Below are 24,811 nucleotides of genomic sequence, written 5' to 3'. Positions count from 1 at the left end.
AGAGCTGAGGCGGCTCTTGCCCTAGACATCACTCCCAAGCGAAGGCTGTATCCTTCTCAGACCAGTCTCGTGCCTTCCTTGGCTCTCCACACACTCAATTCCCCAATGGTCCAATTAACCAGAGTTGGTTTTCTGCCACTTGCAAGCCAACAGAAACCCGGTTAACATAACACTCCCCAGCCAGAGTGAAGTCTGTGAGGAAGAGGGGCCTGGAAGAGGCACTTAGCACACACCCAACTCAGACTGCTGCTCTGGCTGCCAGCTCCTGACTTCTGCTTCCTCCAAGCCTTGCCTGCAGCACACCCAACCCCTTCTTCTGAAGCCCACCCGTGGGTTCTGCTCATCCTTCAGGCCCTGACTTTCAGAACTATAAGAGTTCAGTCATGGAGAATCCGAGATGCCGCCACAGACTTAAAAGGGTGGGGAAATGTAGGGAGGTTTCGGGACGAGCTCACAGAGGTAGGTCACAGGGCTAAACTCCTGGTTCCAGAGTGTTCTCTGCTTTCTTACCCACCACCCTATGAACAAGATTCTGTGTCAAGCTCCTACTGCCATGCCTTCCCACTGTGACGGACTGAAATTCCCTGTAACCACGAGCCCGGATAAATATCTCCTCCTTTGAACTGTTTCTGACAGGTATCTGGTCACAGCAACAAGAACATTGCTGACACAAAAGTCAAAGAGAAAGCAAGGCACACTTACCTTTTCACTATCCAGAGGAGACTCAGGGCCAGGTAGGCAATTGTGCTTATTAAGTAAGCCAGGGGCAAATCATACGTGAAGTTCTGAAATTTTACTCCATCAATGGTGTAGTGTCCATAAAAAAGGCTGGTCTTCTCCAGGAAACCCTGAACGAAGCGAGAACACGGGTCAGGGTGGGTCAGCTCGGAAAGGCAATCAAAGGAGGACCCCTTGCCTCGAGGGACCCACACCAGAGCGAAACCCAAGGTATATGGGCTGCTCAGTTAGTGTTAGGGGAATGCAGATCTGCTAAAGCCTGGGTATCAAAGTTCCCTGGGAAGTGCTGGGAAGATGACTCAGCAGCACACGTACCACAGAGATCCCATTTGGTTTCCAGTCCCCACAGCAGGGGAACTCACAACCTCCTATAACTCCAGCTCCAGGAGACTTGACGCCCTCTTCTGGCCTCCAAGGGTACTGCCTCATGTCCACATAGCCCCACACAAACACATCCATATACAAACAAAAATTAAATACCTTTAAGAAAATTAAATGAGCCGGGCGGTGGTGGCACACGCCTTTAATCCCAGCACTCGGGAGGCAGAGGCAGGCGGATCTCTGGGAGTTTGAGGCCAGCCTGGTCTATAAGAGCTAGTTCTGGGACAGGCACCAAAGCTACAGAGAAACCCTGTCTCGAAAAACCAAAAAAAAAAAAAAAAAAAATTAAATGGTAAGCCACGCTTAACTAATGTGAAAAAAAATTTCTAGGCCATAGCATCAAAAAGAACACTTAGGAATAAGTTTAACACAAGTATAAATAGTATATTGTGAAAACTATGAACCGCATTTGAAATAAAAACAAGCTGGGGATGTAGTTCAGAGGGTAGAGTGTTGGCCTAGTATACACAAGGTTATGGGTTTGATCCCAGCTTAAAATAGGGATGGGGACACACACCTGCAATCCTAGCACTCTGGAGGTAGAAGCAGATGAATCACAAGTTCAAAATCATTCTTTTTGAGATACATAACTATTTTGATGCTAGCCTAGGCTAAAAGAGACATTATCTCAAAATAACAAAACAAAACAAACAAAAAAGGGTCAATATTATATATATATATATATATATATATATATATATATATATATACATACATACATACATACATGCACATATACATATATATGAGGTCATGCCTCCAGTCCACACACTTTGGGAGGCAGAGGCAGGCTGTATCTTTTAGTTTGAGGCCAGCTTCTTCTATAGAATGAGTTCCAGAATAGTCAGGGCTGCTACATAGTAAAACTCCATCTTGAAAAACCAAAACTAAATAAATAACAAAGGCATCCATTTGTTTTCGTTCATGTATTTGGTTCAGGATTTCTATACTAATACTCCACAAATGGGTCTATGGAACCAGCACACACACACACACACACACACACACACACACACAATCAGAACCCAGCTGGCTTCATTCGGAAATTAACAAGCTGGTCTTAAAGTTTAGATGCAAGTACAAGGGAGCCAGCAGCCAAAGCAGCCTTAAGAAGAGCAAAGCTGGAAGACCAGGTCTTGCCCCAAAGCAAGATCAAGGGCGTCCATGCAGGCACAAAAAGGGACAGAAGTCGCCTTTAATCCCAGCACTTGGGAAGCAAAGGCAGGTGGATCTCTGTGACGTCAGGGCCAGCCTGGTCTACACAAAACAAAACAAACCACCACCAACAACAACAACAAAATCAGACACGCAGCAGAAAACAGAACCAAGCACCCAAACATCTCCAGCCAACAAGCTTTTATAGGGGAAAACATGTCCTCTGAACACACGATAGGGAGGCACCAGAGCCAAATCACACGTAACAGCTGGAAATGGCTCAAGGATCTAAGCAGTAGAGGCAGACAGAGAAAAGTGGTGACAAGCTTAAGGTCTGCCTGAGCCAAGCAGCAAGACTGTTAAAAATAAACAAACAGATAATAAACAAAGTCCTATTGTTTTATGATAACCACATATTCTCGCACTACCTGAGTAAGAAAATGCGTAAATAGGAGCAAACGTAGAAAGAGAAGACTCCATACTGTCTCCCACTCTCTCAAAGCCTGGACACACATCATAAATGTCTGTCCAGCTCTTCGGATCCCTTTCCACATGGCCTCAGATTGATCTCAGTTCTTACAACCTTCTCCTTACATTAAAAGGACATCAGAGGGCCAGAGAGCCACAGAGCCCAGAAAATAAGTTCCCTGACCTCAGAAGGAGCCTGTTTCAGAAGTCAAGCCTGTGGCCCTTTGGCTCTCTCACGCTCTCTCTCTTTTTCCTGTTTCAGTGGAAAGTGACAAGAATGGAATGAAATAAAACCCATTCCTCAGTCACAGACTCCACATCTCAAGCGCCCATGAGCCAGCCGCTCTCTCACTGTGCATATCAGACCCACGCTACTCTCCAGAACACCACAGAAAGTTTAGGACAGGGCTGAAGCAAGCTACCTGTGTCGAACATCCATGATCCTGTGCCACTAACTGCCCTTTAACACACACTAATATACATTGCCTGTGGGATGCAACATGAAGAAATGGAGCTATTTAGTGAGTTCCTGACTTGAAAGACCAAAGAGAGGGGAGGAATAGAGATGACAGAAGCTCTGAGGTCAGGTCAGGATCCAGGAATCTTTATTTTTTTATTGAGACAGGGTGTCACTATGTATCCTTGACTGTAGACCAGGCTGGCCTAGAACTCGCAGAGATCCACCTGCCTCTGCTTCCCTGTGCTAGGATCAAAGGTGTGCTCCGCCATGATGAGTCAAGTTTTGCTCTCCGTAACAATGACTTCGGGCAACATACTGTGTGGTCCTCATTTGTGCAGCTTCCATTTCCTCGTTTATGTATGTGGCACTCGACTGTGCACCAACAACCTCTGAGTTGTTTTTGTAGAAAACATGACTTTGGAGATGTAAAAGAACCCCCCCGTGCCGCCATATTAAATATAATGGACAAATCCCAGACTTTTTAATCTAACTGTTCAGAAAAGCAATGGCGTGGCATTTTAATACTAGCAACTTCCAGAAAGATTAAACCATCTGTAGGCTAAGCATCTTCTGTCTGAAATGCTTGGATCCAGAAGGGCCTGACATTTCTGAGCTTTTCAGAATTTGGACTATTCCCATAGACTTCACCAGTTGGGTGTCCATAAGCCAATCCCAAATGTCCCCAATCTGGCTTTGAGTTTTCAAATCAGAGATGCTAACTGCAGAGCGTTATAATTCAGGCCAATACAAAGGTAGCAGAGAGGAGGAGAAGGCCAGCAGCTGGAATCAGCAGAGAGTATTTCCAGCATACTTTAGCAGAAGGTCAGTGGGGGCACAGGACTTGCTGGTGAGCTCACCACAAACCCTGTTTTGCTGCTCGCTGCCAACACCGGCATTCGGCTCTCACTGGTCTTTGACAAAGAACACTGTGTTTTGGATTTTGTTGTCATTTTGAGACAAGGTCTAACTATACAGCCTGGGCTGGCCTGGCGATCCTCCTGCCTCTACCTGTAAGATCACAGGCACACAGCACAGAGCCCCGGATGCAGGATACCAGCGTCTACACAACTTGACTGTCATTGTAAGGAGGGTCCACAAAGGACTGAATTAAAGACTCACCGTGCCAGAGAGCAAGTCGATGATGAAACTGTAAAAGTAAATGAGGCCAGGGCTGCTTATCGGATAGACTGTGCACTCAATATCTGCAGGAAACAACACAGAGGACATGTGTCAGAGAGAGTCTCGCTATGTCACCAACTCGTCCACTGCAGCTTGGGAACATAAGCTGTGGATACACACTCAGATACGCCTGTGTGTCTGTCCATACATCTGTTATTCCCTGTTGCTCTGCCTTCAGGTCCCAGTGTGTCTGATAGATCCCTTCTCCTTTCATTTCTGTTTTTAGGGTCTCTTTTACTGTTCCTTTACTAAACAATTTGGGGTTATAGCTATTTTTATTTGTTCAGTGGGTTTTTGAATTGCTTCATTTTGCTTGTCTGTTTGTTGATACATGTGCATATGTGCACCTTGTTTGTGCAGATGCCAACAGAGGCCAGCAGAGGGCATCGGATCCGATGGAACAGAAGTTCCAGGTGGGTACAGCTGCTGTGCTGATGTGGGTGCCATGAACAGAACGTGGATCCTCTGCAACAGCAGTAGGTGCTCTTAACTGCTGAGTCATCTCTCCAGTCCCTTGTTACTTCGTTTTTTGGAGATAAGGTCTCACCATATAGTTTAGACCACTCCAACTCAGCATCTTCCCCCTCAGCATCCTAAGCCATAAGATTAGAAACTAAGCACCACTCAATGTGCTTCGTGTTTAATATTTATGTGTGTTGGAAAAGTATGTGTATGCAAGTGTCCACAGAAGACAAAACGGGGCATCATATCCCCAACGTCTGGAGTTACAGGCAGCTGTGAGCTGCCCACTGTGGAGCTGGAAACCAGACCAACACCATCTCTGCAGCCCCAACATTGATTGTTCTTTACACGATCTAAGTATTCAATAACCAAGTATTGTTTTAAGGGAAGAATAATCATCTCTATTTAAATGATCACCCCGGTTCAACAGAAAAAGAAACTGAGGCTCAGGAAGGTTAGCTGAGCAGCAGAGCAGCCTGAAAACCTAATGTTGATTTTCAGACAACACAGGAAATAAGCCTCTAAAACGGGGATACAGAGAAAATAGGGGTACACGGGAGGCAGAAAGCGGCCCTCGCACTAAGTCTGAGGTGCCAGGCTATTTGAATTTTAAGAGAATTAAAATGGAAACAAAGATGAGGAGGAAGAATGCCTAGGGTCTCTGAAGGGATGCTCCCAGGTTCTTCTGGGTCAGGAGTTATGTGACAGGTGGGCATGAGGGTTCTGGAAGACCTTCAGAAGACATGGAGCCAAGCTGGCTCCTCCACTGAGCCTGGGATCAGAGGTTTGCAGTTGAGTATCTGTGAAATAGAGAAAATCTCCTTATCTGGGCTAACAGGATCCCCAGAAGATCTGAATTTTGTTGAGAAGACAAAAGCCCAGCCTGGCGCTTACCACAGTGTCTGGCACAAGATCACTGTGGAACTGTTATTAAGCTCCAAGCACATTCTTATCACAGATAGCAATCTTGAAATGAAGTCATCGGGTTGATTCTTTCAGGTTTGCTAAATCTCCCCCTTACCCACCCTGCATTGCTCCTCCCACGTGCCCTCATGAACTCAGGAGGGGCTGAGGGTCCTGACTCAGCCAGTGAGATGTGGAGGAAATGTGTTTATGTGTCATCTCCAAACACAAGTGTCAGTAATCAGCCCACATTTGCCATGGCTCTCTTCCCCTGGGTCACAGTGACAATCATGGCTGCCCAGGCAGTTTGTGCTCCGGAGTGACGATTCCTAGCCCATGATGGATCTGGACTGTGAGAGAGAAGTACGTGCTTATTGACACCAAGGATAATGGGATCATTTGTTTCTGCAGCATAACCTAACCCATCCCGACTGACACAGTGGCCTAGGACCCAGGATCAAGATGCCCTTCCACTCACCCATGTCTTTGAACGGCACGAACACAAAGGTGCTGTTGGTGATCTTGTACTTGGTGAGTAAGATGGGGAGCAAAACCAACACGAAGATGATCAGGAATATCACCAGGTTCAGGACCACCAGGAACCGTAGGAAAGAGAAGTAGGACTGGATCCCCGTGCCGAACTTCCCTGGAAAAGAAGCAACACGGGTACCAATGACCTGCTGCACGCTGTGGACTCCATCACCGGGAGAAGGCTGGGAAAGAGAGGGAGACTCATATTCCTTCAATGCATTTTTTTTTATCACTTGGTGGGGGGGCACAGGCATGAGGTCAGAGGACAACTTTCAGGGGTCTGTCCTCTCCTTTCACCACATGGATCCTAGGAATCTACTTGGGTCATCAGCAACATCTCATGCTCTATTCTTTGCTTGAAGCCCAGATTCCTAGAGAGTTTTCATGTGTAGATCCACAGCTGCTTCTGAATGTGTCCTCCAAGAGCAGTGTAAGGAAAGGAAAGGAAGGGCTTCACAGTCAGCTTTCGTCGCATGAATACCCAGCTGCCTCAGCACTGCTTTGGATGTCAATTGTTTCTGTCTGTACATATGTTCTGAGTCCTATCCTGCCCGTGGTTCACACATCTATCCTTACATCAATCAGTTGTTGCAGACGTGTGCAAAGGAATGTTCTCCGGTGCTACCCGTTTTCCGCTTCGCTCTTCCCTGAGCTTATCCCAGGTGCCCCCACGACTTAGCGTTTCTAACATACAGTGCTTGGAATCAGTGCATCGATTTTCACACACAGACACACACAGATGAGTCTCTGATTGATTTACATGAAATACATTGATGAATTTGAGAAGTGACATCTTATCTTTTTAATATTGAATCTCCTGAATGTGACATACTTGGATCTTCTTTGGCATTTCTCAATAAGAGTTTTATACCCAGTTTCTTTTTCCCTCCCATTCTCCTCTTTCTTCCCCCCTCTCTCTTTTCTTCTTCTTCTTCTTCTTTCTTCTTCTTCTTCTTCTTCTTCTTCTTCTTCTTCTTCTTCTTCTTCTTCTTCTTCTTCTTCTTCTTCTTCTTCTTCCTTCTTCTTCTTCTTCTTCTTTCTCCTCCTCCTCCTCCTCCCCTTCCTTCCTTCCCTTCCCCTTCCTTCCTTCCTTCCTTCCTTCCTTCCTTCCTTCCTTCCTTCCTTTCCTTTCCTTTCCTTTCCTTTCCTTTCTTTTTTGAGACAGGGTCTCACTATGTAGCCCTGAACTCTGGCCCTGAACTCTCATAGACAAAGCTGCTCTGGAACTCAGAGATCCAGCTGCCTCTGTCTCCTGCGTGCTGGGATTTAAAGGTGTGAACTACCACACCTGTCTCTTTTTCTGTTTTTGGGGGGAGAATCCTGCTATGTAATATAGACTAGCTTTGAACTTACCAGTTATATCTGACTATTCTGGAACTTATGCTCTTCCTGTGTCCCCCTCCCAAATTCAGGGATTATAGGCTATGCCATCACACCTGGTCCATAAAAATTTTTACAGTTTTCTATGCTTGAGCATTGTTTATTTCTCCTTATACAAGCTTCTAGGGATTTAACTTTTTAAATGTGATTATAAATCATACAAAAACTCATTCATTTTGTGGGGCTGGGGAGGTGACCCAGCAGCTAGGAAGGTGCACTGCTCTGCAGAGAGCTTGAGTTTGGCTCTCAGCACCCACGTTAAGTAGTTTACCTGTCACTCTGGCTCCAGGACATCCAACTTCCTCCTGCACCTGCACCTATATGCACATACCCCACACAGAGGCACACACATATAATTAAAATGTCTAAATCTTTTCTTTTAAAAAAAACTTCCTTTTCTAAATGTTGCTAGTATGAAGAAATACACCTAGGGCCGGTGTTGTAGAGATTTTCCTAGAACATACAAAGCCCTGGGTTCCCCCAGCAGCTCCCTAAAGATGGGGGCATACTACCAATTTTATACAAACCTTTTCAAATCAACAACCAACCTTGTTAAATTCACGTATTGATTCTAAAAGCTGGTATTTTTTTTCTATGCATATATTATCTGGACAAATGATATTTTATTTCTTCCTTTTCTGTTTCTTTTCCCTTTCTGCCTCATCTTGGAAGTCAGCAGTTAGCTAAGACCTCCGGGGTAATGTTGAAGAGACTCTGCAATAACTGACACATTTTCTCACCCTCAGTCTCCGGCTTCCAACATGTCGTCTAATGGGATACTTGTTGTACGTTTTTCACAGATTTTAAAAGGCAAAAACTCTAGCTCACACTTGCTCACATTGAGGACTAGGGCTAACGGTGTCTTCTCTGCACCTCTCGGAATAAACGTAGCGTCCTCGTTCATGCAGTGGACTTAGGGAGGAAAACAAACACAAGAGCAGCCTCCTAGCAGAGAAGACCTGGATCCCTGCCCATGGCCTGCAGAGCGAGGTACTTGTAGTTCCCTGGGAGTCAAGAACACAGAGCTGACCCTAATCATCGAAGACACCCACGCCATGTTCTTTCAAACACTCAGCAATGTCACCAGAGATGATATGGCTTTGATTTGCATACCTCTTTCTGCCACAGGGACATCCAGTCAGCCAAGAAATCCCAGTAGAATAAATGAAGTCAAAGCAAAGATCCATTCCCCAGGGAGAAAAAGCCTCACCAGTCAGACAGAAGTCTCCAGGAGTATTCCACCAAACCAGGGAAGCTGGGCCCAGCATCCTGACTACTGGTCTTGGTACTGTGGTCTGGTACCTGATATCTCAAGGAGGAAGGTATTTGGGGGATCACAGTTTGAGGGGACACAGTTTATCACAGAAGGCATGGTAGTAGGAGTGTTGAGGTGGTCACCTTGTGTCCACAGTCAGAAGCAGAGACAGGAAATGGGACTCAGATAAGCCCATCCAAGTGATTCATATCCTCCAGGTAGGCCCCACTCTGCGGCTAGCCCAGAACTGGAGACCAAGTGTTCATACACAGGAGTCCATGGGAGACATTACACACTCAGAACACACTTGACCTGTGAAGCCTGACAGCCTGTGAGCCTTGTCACAGCTGAGTGCACTTGGGCTTAACTTTGTTGTGGCAGGAAAATGGAGTAGCCACATGAGAGGGTTTTGTGAGGCTGAGCATGGTGGCACTAGGAGGCACAGACAGGAAGAGCTCAAGGCCAGCCTAGTCTACATAGAGAGAAACAAAGGAGCGGAGAGTCTTGTGAGGATTGACAGAAGTAAAAAGAGTGAGATGCCAAAAGCAACAAACACTCAGTTCATTGCCAATGTTCAGTAAAGATTTGCTTGTATTTTGCTCAAGACCACACTATGCTTCCTTCCATTCAGGAGAAAGAGTGTGTGTGGCGAAGCTCCAGACGAGCTTAGAGGACAACTTAGAAATATGTTTATAGTCTCCACATAAAACAGCAACTTACAAAGAAGAAGAAATTATGAATGGTATATTTAAAGATTTATTTTATTTTAATTATGTGTATGTCTAAGAGTGGGAGGACACGAAGATGCCCGTGGAGGCCAGAAGAGGGTTCTGGATTCCCTGGAGCCGGAGTTACAGTCTGTTGTGAGCTGTCCAGCGTGGGTGCTAGAAACAGAACTGGGACCTTTGCAAAAGCAGTTTCCACTCTTACCTGCTGAGCTGTGTTCCAGCACCGCCCTCCCCAGAAGACCAGAGGACACCCCACTATCTGTTTGTTTAGGGACAGGGTTTCAAATATAACCCTGGCTGGCCTGAAACTCACAGAGTTACACCTGATCCTCCCTGGATTAAGATCATGGCCACCACGCCTGGCACTAAACTTTTAAGGTAGTCAATAAGGAAGACCGTCATGTCTCCCAAACACCCTGCCATGCGCTTTACAGACTATATTGAGAACATCTATATTAGCAGCTGTAAGACACTGACTATAAATCATTTTGTTTTACGATAGAAAATACAGACGGGTAAGAAGCATCTCCCTGTCCCAGGCTCTGCTGTGACCTTTCAAGATGACAGAGGCACAGGTCCTATTAAGGCTAAATGTGGGTCAAGTTCATACTTGAGAGTCTTGGCTGTCAGCTTGCCTGGACTCACCGAGGAGGAACCTCTGGGCACATCTGTCAGGGACTAGAGAGGTATGACTGAGGTGAGAAGTCCCAACTTGAATGTGGGCAGTGCCATCCCAGGGGCTGGATTGAATAAGGAGGAGAAAGAGAGCCGGGCACCAGCATCCATCGCATCTGTGTCCTGACTACAGATGCCGTGACCAGCCTCCTCACGCTCCTGACAGCATGCCTTGCCCTGCCACAGCAGACTCTACTGAAACTGTGACCCAGAACAAGCCCTTGCTTCCTTAGTTAGCAACGAGAACAATCGCTAACACAACATTCATCCTGGGAGGAAATGCTTCACATGGCTTCAGCCTGCTGCAAACCCAAGTTGCTTGCAGGGAAGGCCAAAGCAGGTATGCGAAATCCCCCCACCCGCCTCCAACCTCCGCAGGGGAAGCTGAAGCCCATAGGCTTCAGAACCCCACCCCCGCCCGCCGCTTGGCCTGCTGGGGAGCCGGAAGCAAAGGGCTCTACCTTCGATGCTGCGGATGTCCTTCCGCCACAGCTCCAGGTGGGTGGTCATCTCACGGGCTTTCTCTAGGAACCTCTTCCAGGACTTGCTGCTGTACCGTTTCCACTGGTCCCACTCCGATAAATACTTCATCTGGGTTTCCTGAATGTCCCTGCATTGAAACACGGCCATGAGCGCGGCAACAAGACAGCACTGAGTCTAAGCTTCTACGATACCCTGGATGGGAGCCCGTGGTCATAACTTTGAAATATTAGCCATAACAAGGAGTGAGGGGCTGATACATGCTCCAGAATGAATGAACCTTGAAAGCACGACACAAAGTGGGGAAAACATATTCCATGCACATACAAACACAGAGACAGGAGGTGCCTGGCTGCCTGGGCCGAAGGAGGAGGAACGGAGTGCTTTTGTAATGCGAGCTGCAGAGATAAAGCATTTTTGGAAGTAGCTGGTGGTGATGGAGGCACAGCATTGCCAACAGGCTCAGTACCACTGAATTATAAGCTGTCAACCACAATGGGTACTGTTTCCTCAGTACCATGGCCTGACGCTGCCATTCCTGACCTCTTGCCCCACCCTGCCAGTTGATCGAATGCTCCTAGTTCACCTCCAGGATACCCCTTCTTTTGATGACACATCTTCTCCAATTAATGTCCATCTCTCCCAATAGGCTACAGGCAGTGGTTCTGTTGGTTGTTGACACAGGCTCTCATGATATAGCTCTGACTGGCCTGGAACTTGTTATGTTGACCAGGCCAGCCTTGAACTCAGAGAGATTCGTTCACCTACCTCTGCCTCCCACGAGCTGGGATTAAAGCTGTGCATCACCAAGCCCAGCCTGATGCCACGGGCTCTTTAAAGGCTGAGAATGTAGAACACTTTTCTCTGTGGTCCTCTGCCCCAGGAACACAGACTATTGTTTCCATGACAGCCTTTGCCAGGCCGGGTTTGCTTTGCTCTCCCCTCCGTCTTAAGCACCGTAGCTGGTGTTTAATCCATTCTTAATAAATACCCACCACTAACAAAAAACACTATTCACAAAAATGTGTACATGTAATATATACTTGCCGTATTCATGAAAGGTGAAGTGTTTTCCCATAGCACAGAGTATGTTTAGACAGACAAATGGAGAGATACAGATACAGACATGGATAAATGGATGGATAGATAGGATAGACAATGGCTATAGATGCAGATGACTTGATGGAGTTATACAAATACAGATATAGAAGGAGAGATGATGGATGGATACAGATAAATGGAGGAAAGGATAGAGATCAGTGCATGAACAGATGATAATGATGATAATGGATAGATGAGAGATTGATGCTGGGTAGAGAGATGGATGGACAGATATGATGCACACGCCTGTAACCCTAACACTTGGGAGGCTGGGACAGATGAGTTCAAGATTAACTAGATTACACAGCGAGATCTTGACATAAAAAAAGGAGGGAAGGGGCTGGAGAGATGGCTCAGTGGTTAAGAGCATTGCCTGCTCTTCCAAAGGTCCTGAGTTCAATTCCCGGCAACCACATGGTGGCTCACAACCATCTGTAATGAGGTCTGGCGCCCTCTTCTGGCCTACAGACATACACACAGACAGAATATTGTATGCATAATAAATAAATAAATATTAAAAAAAAAAAAAAAAAAAAAAAAAAGGAAGACACCTGGGGTGATGGCTGTGGGTAAAGTGTGTGATGTGCAAGCCTGAGGATCTGATTAGGATCCCTAGGACCTGCCTGTAACCCCAGAACTGGGGGTAATGAGACTGTCCTATTAGGGACTTGCTGGCTAGCCAGAATAGTCAAGGGCTGAACTCCAGGTTCAGTGAGTCTGCCCTGCCCCCACCCCCAAATTAAGGTGGAATTACAGAGCATGACTGCATGTCAACTTCTGGCCCCTACATGGGTGCATGCACACATACACATGTACACACACACAGAGAAAGAGAGAGAGAGAGAACATGAGTCTGGCGGCAACATCCCCCACTGAACTAAACCTGGGACTGTTTATTCAAACAGGAGGGGAACAACTTCTTGAAGGTCGCGTGCCACCACAGCTTAGGGATGCTCACTCCAGAATGAGCTCTCAGTTCCACATGTGACAAACACACCACATACGGCCCTCTCCCAGCCTGCAGCACGGCCACTTCCAGGCAGCTCCTGAACAAACCTCAGTCTCCGCTTCTCTGAGATGTTCAGCGCGTACTTGCGGATGGACTGACTGCTGAGGTTTTCTGTGATTCCTCCATCCAGCTGGGAACTGTAGGAGTCCGTCGGCTTTAGCAGGGTGCCGCTCTGCTTGTCCCGGGAGACGATGTTTGTCCTCCTGCGCGCCACTGATCGATAGCTTGGCAGCTCTTGAAGGAAGTTCACAGACGGAGAGAAGCAGCTAGAACCCAGAGACATGTTCTCTGGATGAGAGAAGAAAAGCAAAATTCACTCCAGATGGCTTGGGAGCCTTTGATTCTCAGAGACTATGAACAAGTCTTGGGGACAAGGCAGAGTATCAGATGGACTTTCTTTTCTCTTTTACTGTGCTGGGAATTCAACCCAGGACCTCACACATGCCAGGCAGGTGCTCCACTACTGAGCTACCTAGTCAGGCCTTTATTTATTTAGAAAAGGTTTTGATAAGTTTCCCGGGCTGACCTTGAATTTAGAATCCTCCTGCCTCTGTCCCCTGTGTAGTGGGAATAACAAACCTGTGTCAACACAAATTACAAATCTGCGTCATTCTGCTTTGTTTTGTTTGCTTGGGTGTGGGTGCTCTCCTGTGTGGGGGTGCATGTGTGTGTGTGCAGGTGGCCATGTATGCATGTGTCAGTAAGGACAATGCTGGGCGTCCCCCTCCATCACTCCCTACCTTATATATGAAAGCAGGCTCTCTCACTTGAATCCAGAGCTCACCCATCCAGACAGTCTAGCTGGCTAGCTTGCTCCAAGAGATGGGATATCTCTGCCTTTTGAGCATTGGAGTTACTACTTCGCTGTCCACCACATGGGATCTGTGAATCCAAACTCTGGTCCTCACATTTAGGGGTCAAGGGGATAACCACTAAGTCATCTCCCCAGTCCTGGCCGCCCTTAGTTGTCCAGGATGATGCACAGGACAGTGAAATCATCTTCGCTTTCTATAGATGAAACTTAGTTACCTGTAGCCATTAGATAAATGCATGGTCCATTTGCTGAATGAAGCTAGCAATGTGTGCTCTATCCTCAATAAGTGGGGAGATAATGATGTTTAAGAGTCATGATTGCCTAAGCAATTACCTCCATGGACACCCTAACTTCTGTCCTTCCAGTTGGGCGCTAGATGGCCTAAGTTAGAATCCTGACCTGGTCCCTTTATTGCTGTGTGTTTGGGAGGAGTTCACTTCTCAGAACTTCAGTGTCCTCATCCCAAATAGTCGTTCAATGAATAGGCCTATGATGTGTCCTTTACGGAGCCAGGGATACTATGGCAACCAAGGAAGATATCCTACTCTGACTGCCAATCCCATACCCGCCGCTGGCAGCCGCAGTCGCCATCGGTTCCTGCTCCTCACCAGCTTGCCAAAAATGTTCAAACCCACAGAGACTGAGGGATGCATCGAGTCCCTGATTGCCGTTTTCCAAAAGTACAGTGGGAAGGATGGGAACAGCTGCCCACTCTCCAAAACGGAGTTCCTCACCTTCATGAACACGGAGCTGGCCGCCTTCACGAAGAACCAGAAGGACCCTGGTGTCCTGGACCGCATGATGAAGAAGCTGGATCTCAACAGTGATGGGCAGCTAGATTTCCAAGAGTTTCTCAACCTCATTGGTGGCTTAGCCGTAGCATGCCATGATTCCTTCCTCATGAGTTCCCAGAAGCGTTTCTAACCTTCCCATTTCCCTTCCAGCCACCAAGTCATTACGTCCTCCCCCACCCACACCTGCACTGAGACCACCACATCTGACATAACACACAGCCTGCTCCTGCTAGCAGAAATAAAACAATGTCATTTTTTTTAATGTAAAAAAAAAAGATATCTTACTCTGGTGCAGCTTATATTCTGAGGTGGGGGAGAGGAGGACCTGTCAATAAGCCGGTGATCAACGCATGACAAGAAGTACTAAGTACAAAACAAGAACAAAGCATAAATGCACAGTGGGGGAATGCTGAAGGGTAAAGGTCAGAGGGGATACTGGGATGGATGGGGGCGCTGGTTTTGGGTCCTTCTGTTTTGGCCAGCTCTTTCCTTTAGTTGAAGCTCAGGGGAAAGAGGGCACAGACTTGAGGCTACATGAGCAAGAGCAGATCCCAGGAAGCGCAGAGACATGGCATGCAGAAAGGCATGCAAACTCCTGACTGCAGAAGGATGGACAGACAGGAGTCCAGAAGTCCATATGGTTGGCGGATGGTGGAGTCAGCCTAGGTCTCCTATGTCCCCTTCCCCGAAGCCCAAGCAGTAACTTGCTCTAACCAAAAAGCACAAAAGTCCCAAGTCATAAAAGAGCTCACTTCTGGGCATTTGGGTGCTGGAAACCAGACAGGGCCAGCAAGATGGCTCTGAGGGTAAAGGCACATGCCACGGATGCTGAGGGTCTGAGTTCAATTTCTGGAACCCACGTGATAGAAGGGAAGGATCAACTCCTGCAAGCTGTCCTCTGACTGCTAGCATGCACCACAGCATGCATACACACACCCTCATGCATGCACAACAAATAAATGCAATTTAAAAGAGATCCAGACAGTAGAACCCATTGACAAGAACCAAGGTCCTTGTCTTTGTCCCCAGCCACAGAGAACATCCATGTGGGCATCGTATGGGGGTGTGGAAAAGAGAAAAGTAAGAGGCCTGCGTGGCTGGGCTATACCCAGTGAGAGCTTACAGATGTCACTGAGAGAGGAGTCATTGAAGACTCTGGACCAGAGCAGACTGTGTTCTGACTTTAACAGATGGCCCCAGTAGGCTGCCAGAACCCAGACTGTGATCCTGACTCTCAGGAGACCGAGACAGAAAATCTTGAATTTGAAAGCACCCAGGGCTACACAGTGAGACCCTAAGGATGAGTCTGGGTACAGTAACTACAGCCAGAGCATCACAGGTGCTCACAAGGCTGCAAGCTCCAGGAAGGTGGCAGACACACAGTGTACCCCCCCCACACACACTCTAAATGAACCCGGAAGTGTGAGAGGGCTGGGGGAAGACAAGGGACCAGCATTCCGGGTCTCTCTGGAATGTACAGATTCCCTACCCTCTGCTCTCCCGACAGGCATGCTCAGACACGCCACGGCAGTTATCTTTCTGCAAATGACGCAGAGACACGTGCCTGGGCTCTGCCAACCTCATGGGCAAGCCATGCCACATTCACTCTGACACACCCTGAGGATGTGAGCCACTCTATCAGACAGGGCTGCCTCCAGCCATAAGGAGGCTCGGCATAGAAGGCAATAGGGCACGGGTGCTGCCTTGGGGTCACACCTCCCTCCTGGCAGCAACAAAGAACTGTTATTAACCAAGAACAAAGGTCTTTGAATATGAAGTCTGTTGAATATTCATCTGTGAGGTCAGGGACCAGCGCAGGATGGAGGCTGCAGCCTGGCCTGGCTTCAGCTGCTGCACTGTTGCCCACCGCCAGGCCATCCCAGGAAGATATCAGTTCTACGGTCTCAGGAACAAGGCATCTAATGCCACAATCACAAACACCTGTCACACTGTGAGCCACAGTGAGCACACACTTTGGGTGTGGCTGTGAGAAGTACCAGAAGCTAGGCTTAGCGGTGTATACATATAAGGCCAGCAGTCAGGAAGCTGAGGCAGGAGGATTGCTGAGAGTGTGAGGGCCAGACTGGGTTACACAACATGACCCTGACTCAACTTGACTGGAGTTAGAATCAAAGAGTAAACAGTCGAGTTGAGGATGGAAATTCACCATCATGGGGCAGGCTCAGCAGATAAAAGAGCTTGCAGGGCAGTCCCGGGATTTGAGTTAGCTCCCCAGAACTCACAGTAGGAGTGCTTAACTCCTGAAGGATTTTCTCCGACCTCTACATGTGCTGTGACACGTATACACAGACATACAGGCACACACTCAAAAAAAAAAAAAAAAAAGGATTCCCCTCCACAAGGAGAGAAAGGAGCATGCACTTACTATTAAGCCCTTGAACTGGGGACCTAACATACTATTAGCTTCCTCAAGACCCATCCCCCTCCCATGAAATGGGCTATGGATTTGAAACAGCCTTGTAAACACTAAAATGACACACAGATAAAGTAGTGATGGCTGAGTGTTATAGTGTATTATACACGCTTCTCTCCTCAGCCACTCCGGGGAAATTTCCCATCTTTAAATAAAACACACCCAGCAATGTCCTCATTTCCATGTCCTCTCTGAGCTTTCATATAGGACTGTGTTGGTTTCAAAGCTCCGACGGACCTCTCACAGGTAGACACAGAAGGTTTCAGTGCTCTGGCTTTTTAAGGGGGAAACTGAGGCTCAGAAAGACGATGGCTTGCCCAAGGCTCGAGGTCAAGACAGTCTCAGCTCTGGCATCTTACAAAGGTCGCTCACTGCACCTCTCTGAGCCTCGGGCAGCTCGTCCTTGGGGAGTACGATTGTCACGTGTTCCTCTGACTTGGGTCTTGTGTGGTCAGTGTGGGGGCTGTTTAGTCACCATGGGCATATTTCCAACATCGGGGTGACTTCTAGAAATACCAGGAGTTTCTTGGCCACTGGGATCAGCCGGCAGCAGTTAGGCCGTTACCAAGGCGGGAGGATGAGTGACCACAGGTGGTACCGGTCAAAGCACGGAGCTACCTTTTCTCTTTTTCAGAACTTGGACTGAACCCAGAACCTCACAAACGTCAGTCAAATGCTCTAATGTCAGCCACATCTTAAACTTTCTTTGTACTGTTGACAGTCTCACTAAGTTCTCCAGAGCAGCCTCGAACTCAAAATCATCCTGCTTTGGGGTCCTCAGCAGCTGGGCTGACAGGCCTGCACCCCCAGGCTCAGTTCAAAGTTAAGCCTCGGAGTCTAGAGCCATATCTTGCCCCTAGAAAACCTTCTATTGGAAGAATGGATGGACAAACAGATGACAGGACGGAAGCAAGGACCCGTGAGGGCCTCCTTCGGTCCTGGCAACTATTTCTACAGTCTACCCAACCTTAGTGAAAACCATGAACTCTCCCAGGAGACTGGCTAAGCATGATCCGAATGGCACCAAGAGCCCTGAGCTCCCACAGCCTGCCTGCCAAGAGTGGCTTCAGCCTAATATGGTGCTGTGCTCCCTAGGGTTTTGCTTCCTACTTGCAGGTTTGTGGAACTCTGGGGAAGAAGGGGCCTCGTGGGTCATGGAGAGCCTGCCAGTTACTGTGGGAATTACAATAGTGTCCTCTTTTCCCACATGGAATATGGTCCAAGATGCCAAGGGATGCCTGAAACAAAGAATATCATGGCATTCTCTCTATACCACACACATGCACACATGCACGCACCCTCCCATTCAAGTGTGTTTATGTTGCTGGGGATGAACGGCCTTGGGTGTGTAAGGCAAGTCCTCTATCACTAGTTACAATGCCAGCTCTGTCTTTTCCATCAAAACCAAGCACTTACGTACACTGTGACCTTAGCTTTTGCAGTTGCTTTTACTTTTAAATATTTGGGTGGGGGCAGGTCATGTATGTGCATGCAGGTGCCTGAGGAGGCCAGAAGAAGGCATCAGATCCCCTGGGGCTGGAACTATGAGCAGTTGTGAGCAGCGTGATGTGGGTGCTGGAAGCTAAACTCCTAACCTCTGCAAAAGCCGTACTGTGCTTAACCACTGAGCCATTGCCCCAGGCCAGCCTCTGCAGCTTTGAGGTGTGACAGCAAAGCTGTCATGAATTCCTTGGAAGGGAACACATTCTGTCATCACAGCAGCTCAGCACACAGTGTTCTTGTCTTCTTTTTCTTAGTAAGTCAGACTTGGACTTTTTTAACTCAGGAAGCGCTTCAGCTTCTCTTTGGCTTACATCGCTTGTGTGTGAGGCCGCAGGGACTTAAATGCAAACACTCCCATGGGGACAGAGATATGGGTGGCTGTTGCATACAGCATGGATGCACTGTGGCGTTCCGTATCAGATAAAGCAAGAGCTACATAATTTCATCACTTCACTTGAAATCTATAAGCTATTTCAGGAATGTTAATATTTTAGACCATACTTGACCACAGGTTTCTAAAGCCACAGACAGCAAAACCTCAGATAATGGGGTTGTAGGGCAACTGCTATTCTGTTGGTCAGGAGCTAGGTTAGGATTCTGGAGAGAGCGAGGTTTGCTCTTTATGTGATGAGATTTCTCCCACCTCTTCAACCTCCACATCTCCTAAGTGCCCACTCTACAATGGTCCTCCCGTCCTTAATCTATGCCGTTTAATGTGTACTGCCTCCGTCCTTCTCAGGGACCACATTTGAATCATCAGGGTCTGTGCAGGGCTTAGCACATGACAGTGTCTGACAGATACCTGATGAATGAATGAATGAATGAATGAATGAATGAATGAACGAACTGGGAATGGATGAATCTGCTGCTGAGGGCGCAGTGTACAATTGTACAGTTACCAAGCTTTTGGTCAAAGTACATGGTTAGTGCCCCAGAAAGCAGGCTATAAAAGTCAAGGGGAAAAAATAAAACATTTTCTTTATTATTCTTTTCTATATGGACAATAAATTTTTACAACTGAAAATAAAATTTGAAGCCAGGTAGTGGTGGTACACGCCTTTAATCCTAGGGTTCAGGGAGGCAGAGACAGGCCAGGTGTACAGAGTGAGTTCTAGGACAGCCAGAGATTCATAGAGAAACCCTGTCTCAAAAAAAAAAAAGGAAAAGAAAAGAGAGAGAGAGAAGAAAAGAAAATTTGTTGTTGTTTTTCAGAGTGTGTCTCTATGTATCCCAGGCTAACCTGGAACTCACTCTGTAGCCCAGGTTGGTTTCAAATTTAAAATCATTTAGCCTCGGCCTGTCTAGGCCTCAGATTACAGGTGTGAGCCACCATTCCCAGGTCTACCTCTAAAATCTCTTAAGAGGAAAAAAAAAAAAAACCTGGCAGAAGATACTGACTCTCCTTGATGTCCTTGTTTCGGGTTCTTTCCATAGTCTTGTTTATGGAAATGCACTTTGGTCTGTTAGAATCACAATTCATTGTTCCTAAATGATCTGTACACACTGATTACAGAGTCTGGGTACACTGATTCCTGAATACTTGTCCCTTCCCTGTGACTTGATGTCACTGTTATTCTGGAAGCGAACTGGAGGTAGGAAGCCTGAAAAAACACACATACTTACAGATTCCAAAGGCTTTTTACCTATAAGTTTCTAGAATTCAGAGACTTAAAAAGCTACCACAAGATATCCATCAAATGTGTGTGTGTGTATATATATATATATATATATATATATATATATATATATATATATCCAAAGGGGCCGTTGAGATGGTTCTGCAGGTATGGCACCTGTCACCGGGCCTGATGAGCTCAGTTCATCCCGAGGACCTACTTGGTAGAAGGAGAGAGGCAACTGCTGTAGATTGTCCTCTGGCTTCCCCACATATTCCACAGCACATGGGCACCTCCTACCACACACAAAAACTCAAGAACTTCCTAAGACCTGCTGCTCCCCCAAAGATCACCGTCCTCCCACCCGGGCACCATCCACTCCCTCATCTGCTCAGCCACTTGAGCACATGTGGTGAGAAACTACCACAGGCCAAACAGTTCAGACTGAGACACACCCCCGAATACTACACACCATACTCCTGCCGCCTTTTTGAAACTTACATTCTATTTTGAAATGACAAACATTAAATGAGGAATAACATAGATCAGGTGGTGATCACATGGAGAAAAATAAGTTGGGGGTGGGAGGTGGGCAGGTCTTCGGGATGGGGGTATAATTTTAAACAGAGCCGTCAAGGAGAGTACCCCCAAGAAGCTGGCATTTGCAGAAGGCTGGGAAAACAGGGAGAAGCAGCTATGCAGCCATCGTGGGAAAGGCTATCAAAGAAGAAAAGAGCAAGTGCAAAGGCCCTGAGGCATCTGGAACTCAGTCGACTTGAGAAACAGAATGGTGAGAGAGTCACCAGGGAGGACAGTAGGTCATGGGGGTGAGGGACAAGCCAGGTCACATGGGGCCTTGAGAGTCATGGAAGACATTTGCTTTTGTTTGGTAAAGTGAGAACCACGAGGGATTTGTGGCAGAGCAATGCCGCTCTGGCTAGAATTTAATAGAGATCACTGTGGCTACCGCTGTCTCTCCATGGTAGCATGGCTGTGGTCCAAGCTGGGCACACAAGGAAGGTATATGTACTGGTTGCTTTTCTGCCAACTTGTCATAAACCTCAACATATATGAGAAGAGGGACTCGTTTTTACTTTTGAGATTTATGTGTATGAGTGTTTTGTTTGCATGTGTCTGTACACCATGTGGATGCTCGGCGCCCTCAGAGATCATAAATTGAGAAGATGCCTCTACCAGATTAGCCTGTAGGCAAGTCTGTGGACAGTTTCTTGATTAATGAGGTAGGAGGGCCCAGCTCATTGTGGGTGGGGCCACCCCTGGGCAAGCGATCCCGGTCCTGGGGTGTATAAGAAAGCAGACCACAAGAGCAAGCCAGTAAGCAGTATTCCTCCATGCCCTCAGCTGCCTCCGGGTTCCTGCCTTGGCTCTCCTCAGTGATGGAAGTGTAAGCTGAAGTAAACCCTTTCCTCCCCAAGCTGCTTCTATTCCCAGTCCTCAGCAAAGGAAACCTAAGACGGAAGGAAGAGGTCTCTGACCACTAAAGTGTGATGGAGGAAATGAAGCGTTCATCTGGTCACATGTCCAAAGCTACCTGTGGCCGGGGCTGTAGGGGATACTGTGGAAGAGTCTGGTTCCCTGGGGCGCAGAGCCTAGGGAAGAAGGGAGAAGTGTCGTCTGCCCAGCACACACCTGGGCAGCGGGCTAGGAGAAACAACCTCAGTCACATCAGCTGGTCATATGGATGAGGGATCTGGCTGGACTGGCCCCCACATTTTACAACCAGGTGAGCAAACAGCCCTCAGGAGCAGGTGACTAACTTGCTAATCAGAGCCACCACCACGGGGTGAAATGTTTGGATCATCTAGTTGTTGAACCAGATGAAAGTCGGGTGTGCTTAGGGATCATAGAGAACCGGCCAGTTCCTGTGAGTCAGTGTGCCTGGTGATTTGAAAAGGTCTGTAGGAGGGAGCCCCGCCCCCTTGGCCACCTCCCTGGTGCTGCACCCCAGCTCCTCCTCCCCCTTGTTGTAGGCTAGTGTGTATCTTGATTATCCTGTGCCTCCTGGGTCGGCTCTCGTGTGTGAAGTGTTTAGACAAGAGCCAAACACCACGTTCCTGTAGTATCTGCTGCCCACGTGGCAGAAAAGATCCCCAAGCGACAGTCCCAGCTGTGTTCTAACAAAAGCTCATTCACAAAACTAGGTGGCTGCTGACGCGGTGAGACACACGTGGAAGCCGAGACTCACTCTTCATTGATAAAGTTTAGCGTGTGAGATGATTCTGATGGGCGTGGAAGGTGTCTTCTCTCTACCAAGACTGCTTCGAAAACAAAGTAAGAGGCTGAGGCAGGAGGATTGAGAATCCGAAGTCAGTTTGGGCGAGGCCCTTTCTCAAAATAAATATAAACAAATGGGGCTGAGGAGATGGCTCTGTTCATAAAGTGCTTGCTTGCAAGCACAGGGAACTGAGTTCAATCCCAGGACCCACATGAAAAAATAGCATAGTGGCATGTGTCTAATCCTAGCACTGGGAAGGCAGAGGCAGGTGCAGCCCTGGAGCCAGCCTAGCCTGCTTGCTTTGTATTTGGTGAGTTCCAGGCCAGTGAGAGAACCTGTGTGGAAAAAAAAAAAAAAAAAAGCTGGGCGGTGGTGGCGCTCGCCTTTAATCCCAGCACTTGGGAGGCAGAGGCAGGCGGATCTCTGTGAGTTCGAGACCAGCCTGGTCTACAAGAGCTAGTTCCAGGACAGGACAGGCTCCAAAACCACAGAGAAACCCTGTCTCGAAAAACCAAAAAAAAAAAAAAAAAAAGCTGCACCTGAGCACCCAAGAAACCTTACTTGAGGTTATCTCATGTGCACATGCATGCACACTTGCACAAATGCATTCATGCATATGTGCACACACAAATAATAATAAATACTATAAGTAATTTCCAGTTTTCCTAGCAGCAAGGACAGCAGCCTCTGAGGAGCATAAGCACACACCACAGTTATGGAAAACTTTTGCACTGGCTCCCTGGTGAGTCTCATGCATTATTCTCTTCTGTAGCCACAATAAGAGCGTTGCGGAACAATGAGACAAAGCTTACCATGAGGGGTAACCTCAGCAGGACATGCTCACGCCGCACGTCTGCCATGGCAGTGGCCCGGCACCTAACAGGTACATACGTATTCAACAGATGTCCCTCTGACGGACACAGGGATATGTGGCCTTGGGAATGTCTCTGCTCCTAGGTGACCGTAGTCTGCTGGCCTGGTTTCCACCACTAAATTATCACAAGATGCCCAAAGCGGCTGGTGCTTCGTAAGCAGGCTGACTTCACACAGTTCTGGCAGCTCACGGTGCTGAGCTCAGTTCTGGTGAGGGCCACGGAGCTGCTGCCTCTGGAGGCTCGTAGGGTAAAGTACTGCCTCGCTGAAGTCACCGCAAGTCAGAGAGGAGCCCGGGGATCCGCAGTCTCTTTGGCGGACACCCCCTTCCCCATTAAGTTCCACCTCTTTTTTTTTTCTGTTTTATTCAAGACAGAATTCCATGTAACTCTAGCTGGCAGAAGATGGCCTTGAACACCAATCCTCCAGTCTCCGTCTCCCAACTGCTAAGATTTTGCAGGCCACCACCACCATCATACTCCATCACTTTCCAATGCCCTGGGGACCCTGCCTCCAACACACAGGTCCTCGGGGATAAACCACATGCAAGCGACCACAGGTGACTTGTCAAGTAACTTCTCTGTGCCTCAGAGAAGTTTTTTTTTACCCACAAAGATAAAACATTTTGTCCTGGTTTGCTTTCTGTTGCTGTGATGAATACCACGACCAAGCGCTACCTGAGTAGGAAAGCTGGGTTTGACTTACACTTCCAGGTAACAAGTCCATTACCGAGGGAAGTCAAGGCAAGAAGCTGGAGACAGGAACCAGGAGCAGAGACCATGGAAGAACATGGTCTACTGGCTTCCTCTCTGGCTCACGCTCACCCGCTGTCTCAATAGACCCGGGTGGGTCTTATTTAGCCCATATCCTGCCTCAGGATGAAGTCTCAGACTCTCACATCCATCACCAGTTCTGACAACCTCTCTTAGACGTGGCCACAGGCCAATCTGATATGCGCAGTCCCTCAGCTGAGGTTTCTTCTTCCCAGGTGATTCAGGTTGTGTCAAGTTGACAGTACAAACTATCCAGGACAAACCCTTACTTCACTGAGTTCCTGAAAGAACTTGGGAAAATATGTTACACACTCAAATGCAGACCCGGGCTTGTGGAGTTCACACAAACAGGCTGCAGCTTGCCTGACCTGGGCCTCCTTGTTCCCCTAAGCTCTACCAGAGGCCTCTTCACACACACACACACACACCGCGGTTGTCCACCGTCACTGACACCTCCACATGCTCACTGGGAAGCCAGGGGGCAGGTCTCTTAGAGCCCCGAGGACTTCAAGCCCAGGTGTGGTAGAATCTTGATGTCCGCCAAGAGGAGACTCAAAACTAGTCAAGAGGGAGGCAAAGTTAGGGAGTCTACTGGTTACCCAGAAAGACAGACTGGAAGAGGGCCCAGTGCAGGTGGGAGAGGCTTGCCCCTAGCTGCCTCCACAGCCACTGTGGACACAATTCATGGGCTTCCAAGCTATTCCATCTATAAGGTTAGATATTAGAGGAAGCCCATGCTGGCCTGGAGACTTATTACAGAGCTGTGTCCCGATAGAGATGCAGCTTGCCACTGGGGAAGGAAATGCTAATATTAAACACACACACACAACTAAGGGGCCCTTGCTCTTCCTTGGGTCATAGGA

The 24,811-nt window shown here is 47.8% G+C and overlaps 2 protein-coding genes across 2 annotated transcripts in view; one reads left to right on the top strand and one right to left on the bottom strand.

Annotated features, from left to right (window-relative positions):
- The window catches only part of Tmc7 (transmembrane channel like 7), a 52,994-nt gene that overhangs the window by 19,556 nt on the left and 8,627 nt on the right, over positions 1 to 24,811 (bottom strand). The window contains exons 2-6 of the mRNA XM_057779569.1: positions 12,953 to 13,193; positions 10,777 to 10,925; positions 6,225 to 6,392; positions 4,322 to 4,404; positions 703 to 848 (exon numbers count right to left, since the gene is read on the bottom strand). Of these exons, the coding sequence (XP_057635552.1) occupies positions 703 to 848; positions 4,322 to 4,404; positions 6,225 to 6,392; positions 10,777 to 10,925; positions 12,953 to 13,193 (787 nt within the window). The remainder of the gene's footprint in view (positions 1 to 702; positions 849 to 4,321; positions 4,405 to 6,224; positions 6,393 to 10,776; positions 10,926 to 12,952; positions 13,194 to 24,811) is intronic.
- On the top strand, positions 14,325 to 14,706 carry LOC130880506 (protein S100-A11). Its single transcript, XM_057779570.1, has one exon. The coding sequence runs from the start codon at positions 14,341 to 14,343 to the stop codon at positions 14,641 to 14,643; it is 303 nt and encodes a 100-aa protein (XP_057635553.1). The 5' UTR covers positions 14,325 to 14,340; the 3' UTR covers positions 14,644 to 14,706.

The sequence above is a fragment of the Chionomys nivalis genome, chromosome 8 (genome assembly GCF_950005125.1).
Source record: "Chionomys nivalis chromosome 8, mChiNiv1.1, whole genome shotgun sequence".
Lineage (NCBI taxonomy): Eukaryota > Metazoa > Chordata > Mammalia > Rodentia > Cricetidae > Chionomys > Chionomys nivalis.
Note: the sequence above shows the minus strand (reverse complement) of the source record. Positions and strands in the feature narration are given on the sequence as shown.

What these genes read in the sequence shown, in the direction of transcription:
- LOC130880506 (XM_057779570.1), top strand. Translation starts at nt 14,341, where the DNA reads ATGTTCAAACCCACAGAGACTGAGGGATGCATCGAGTCCCTGATTGCC.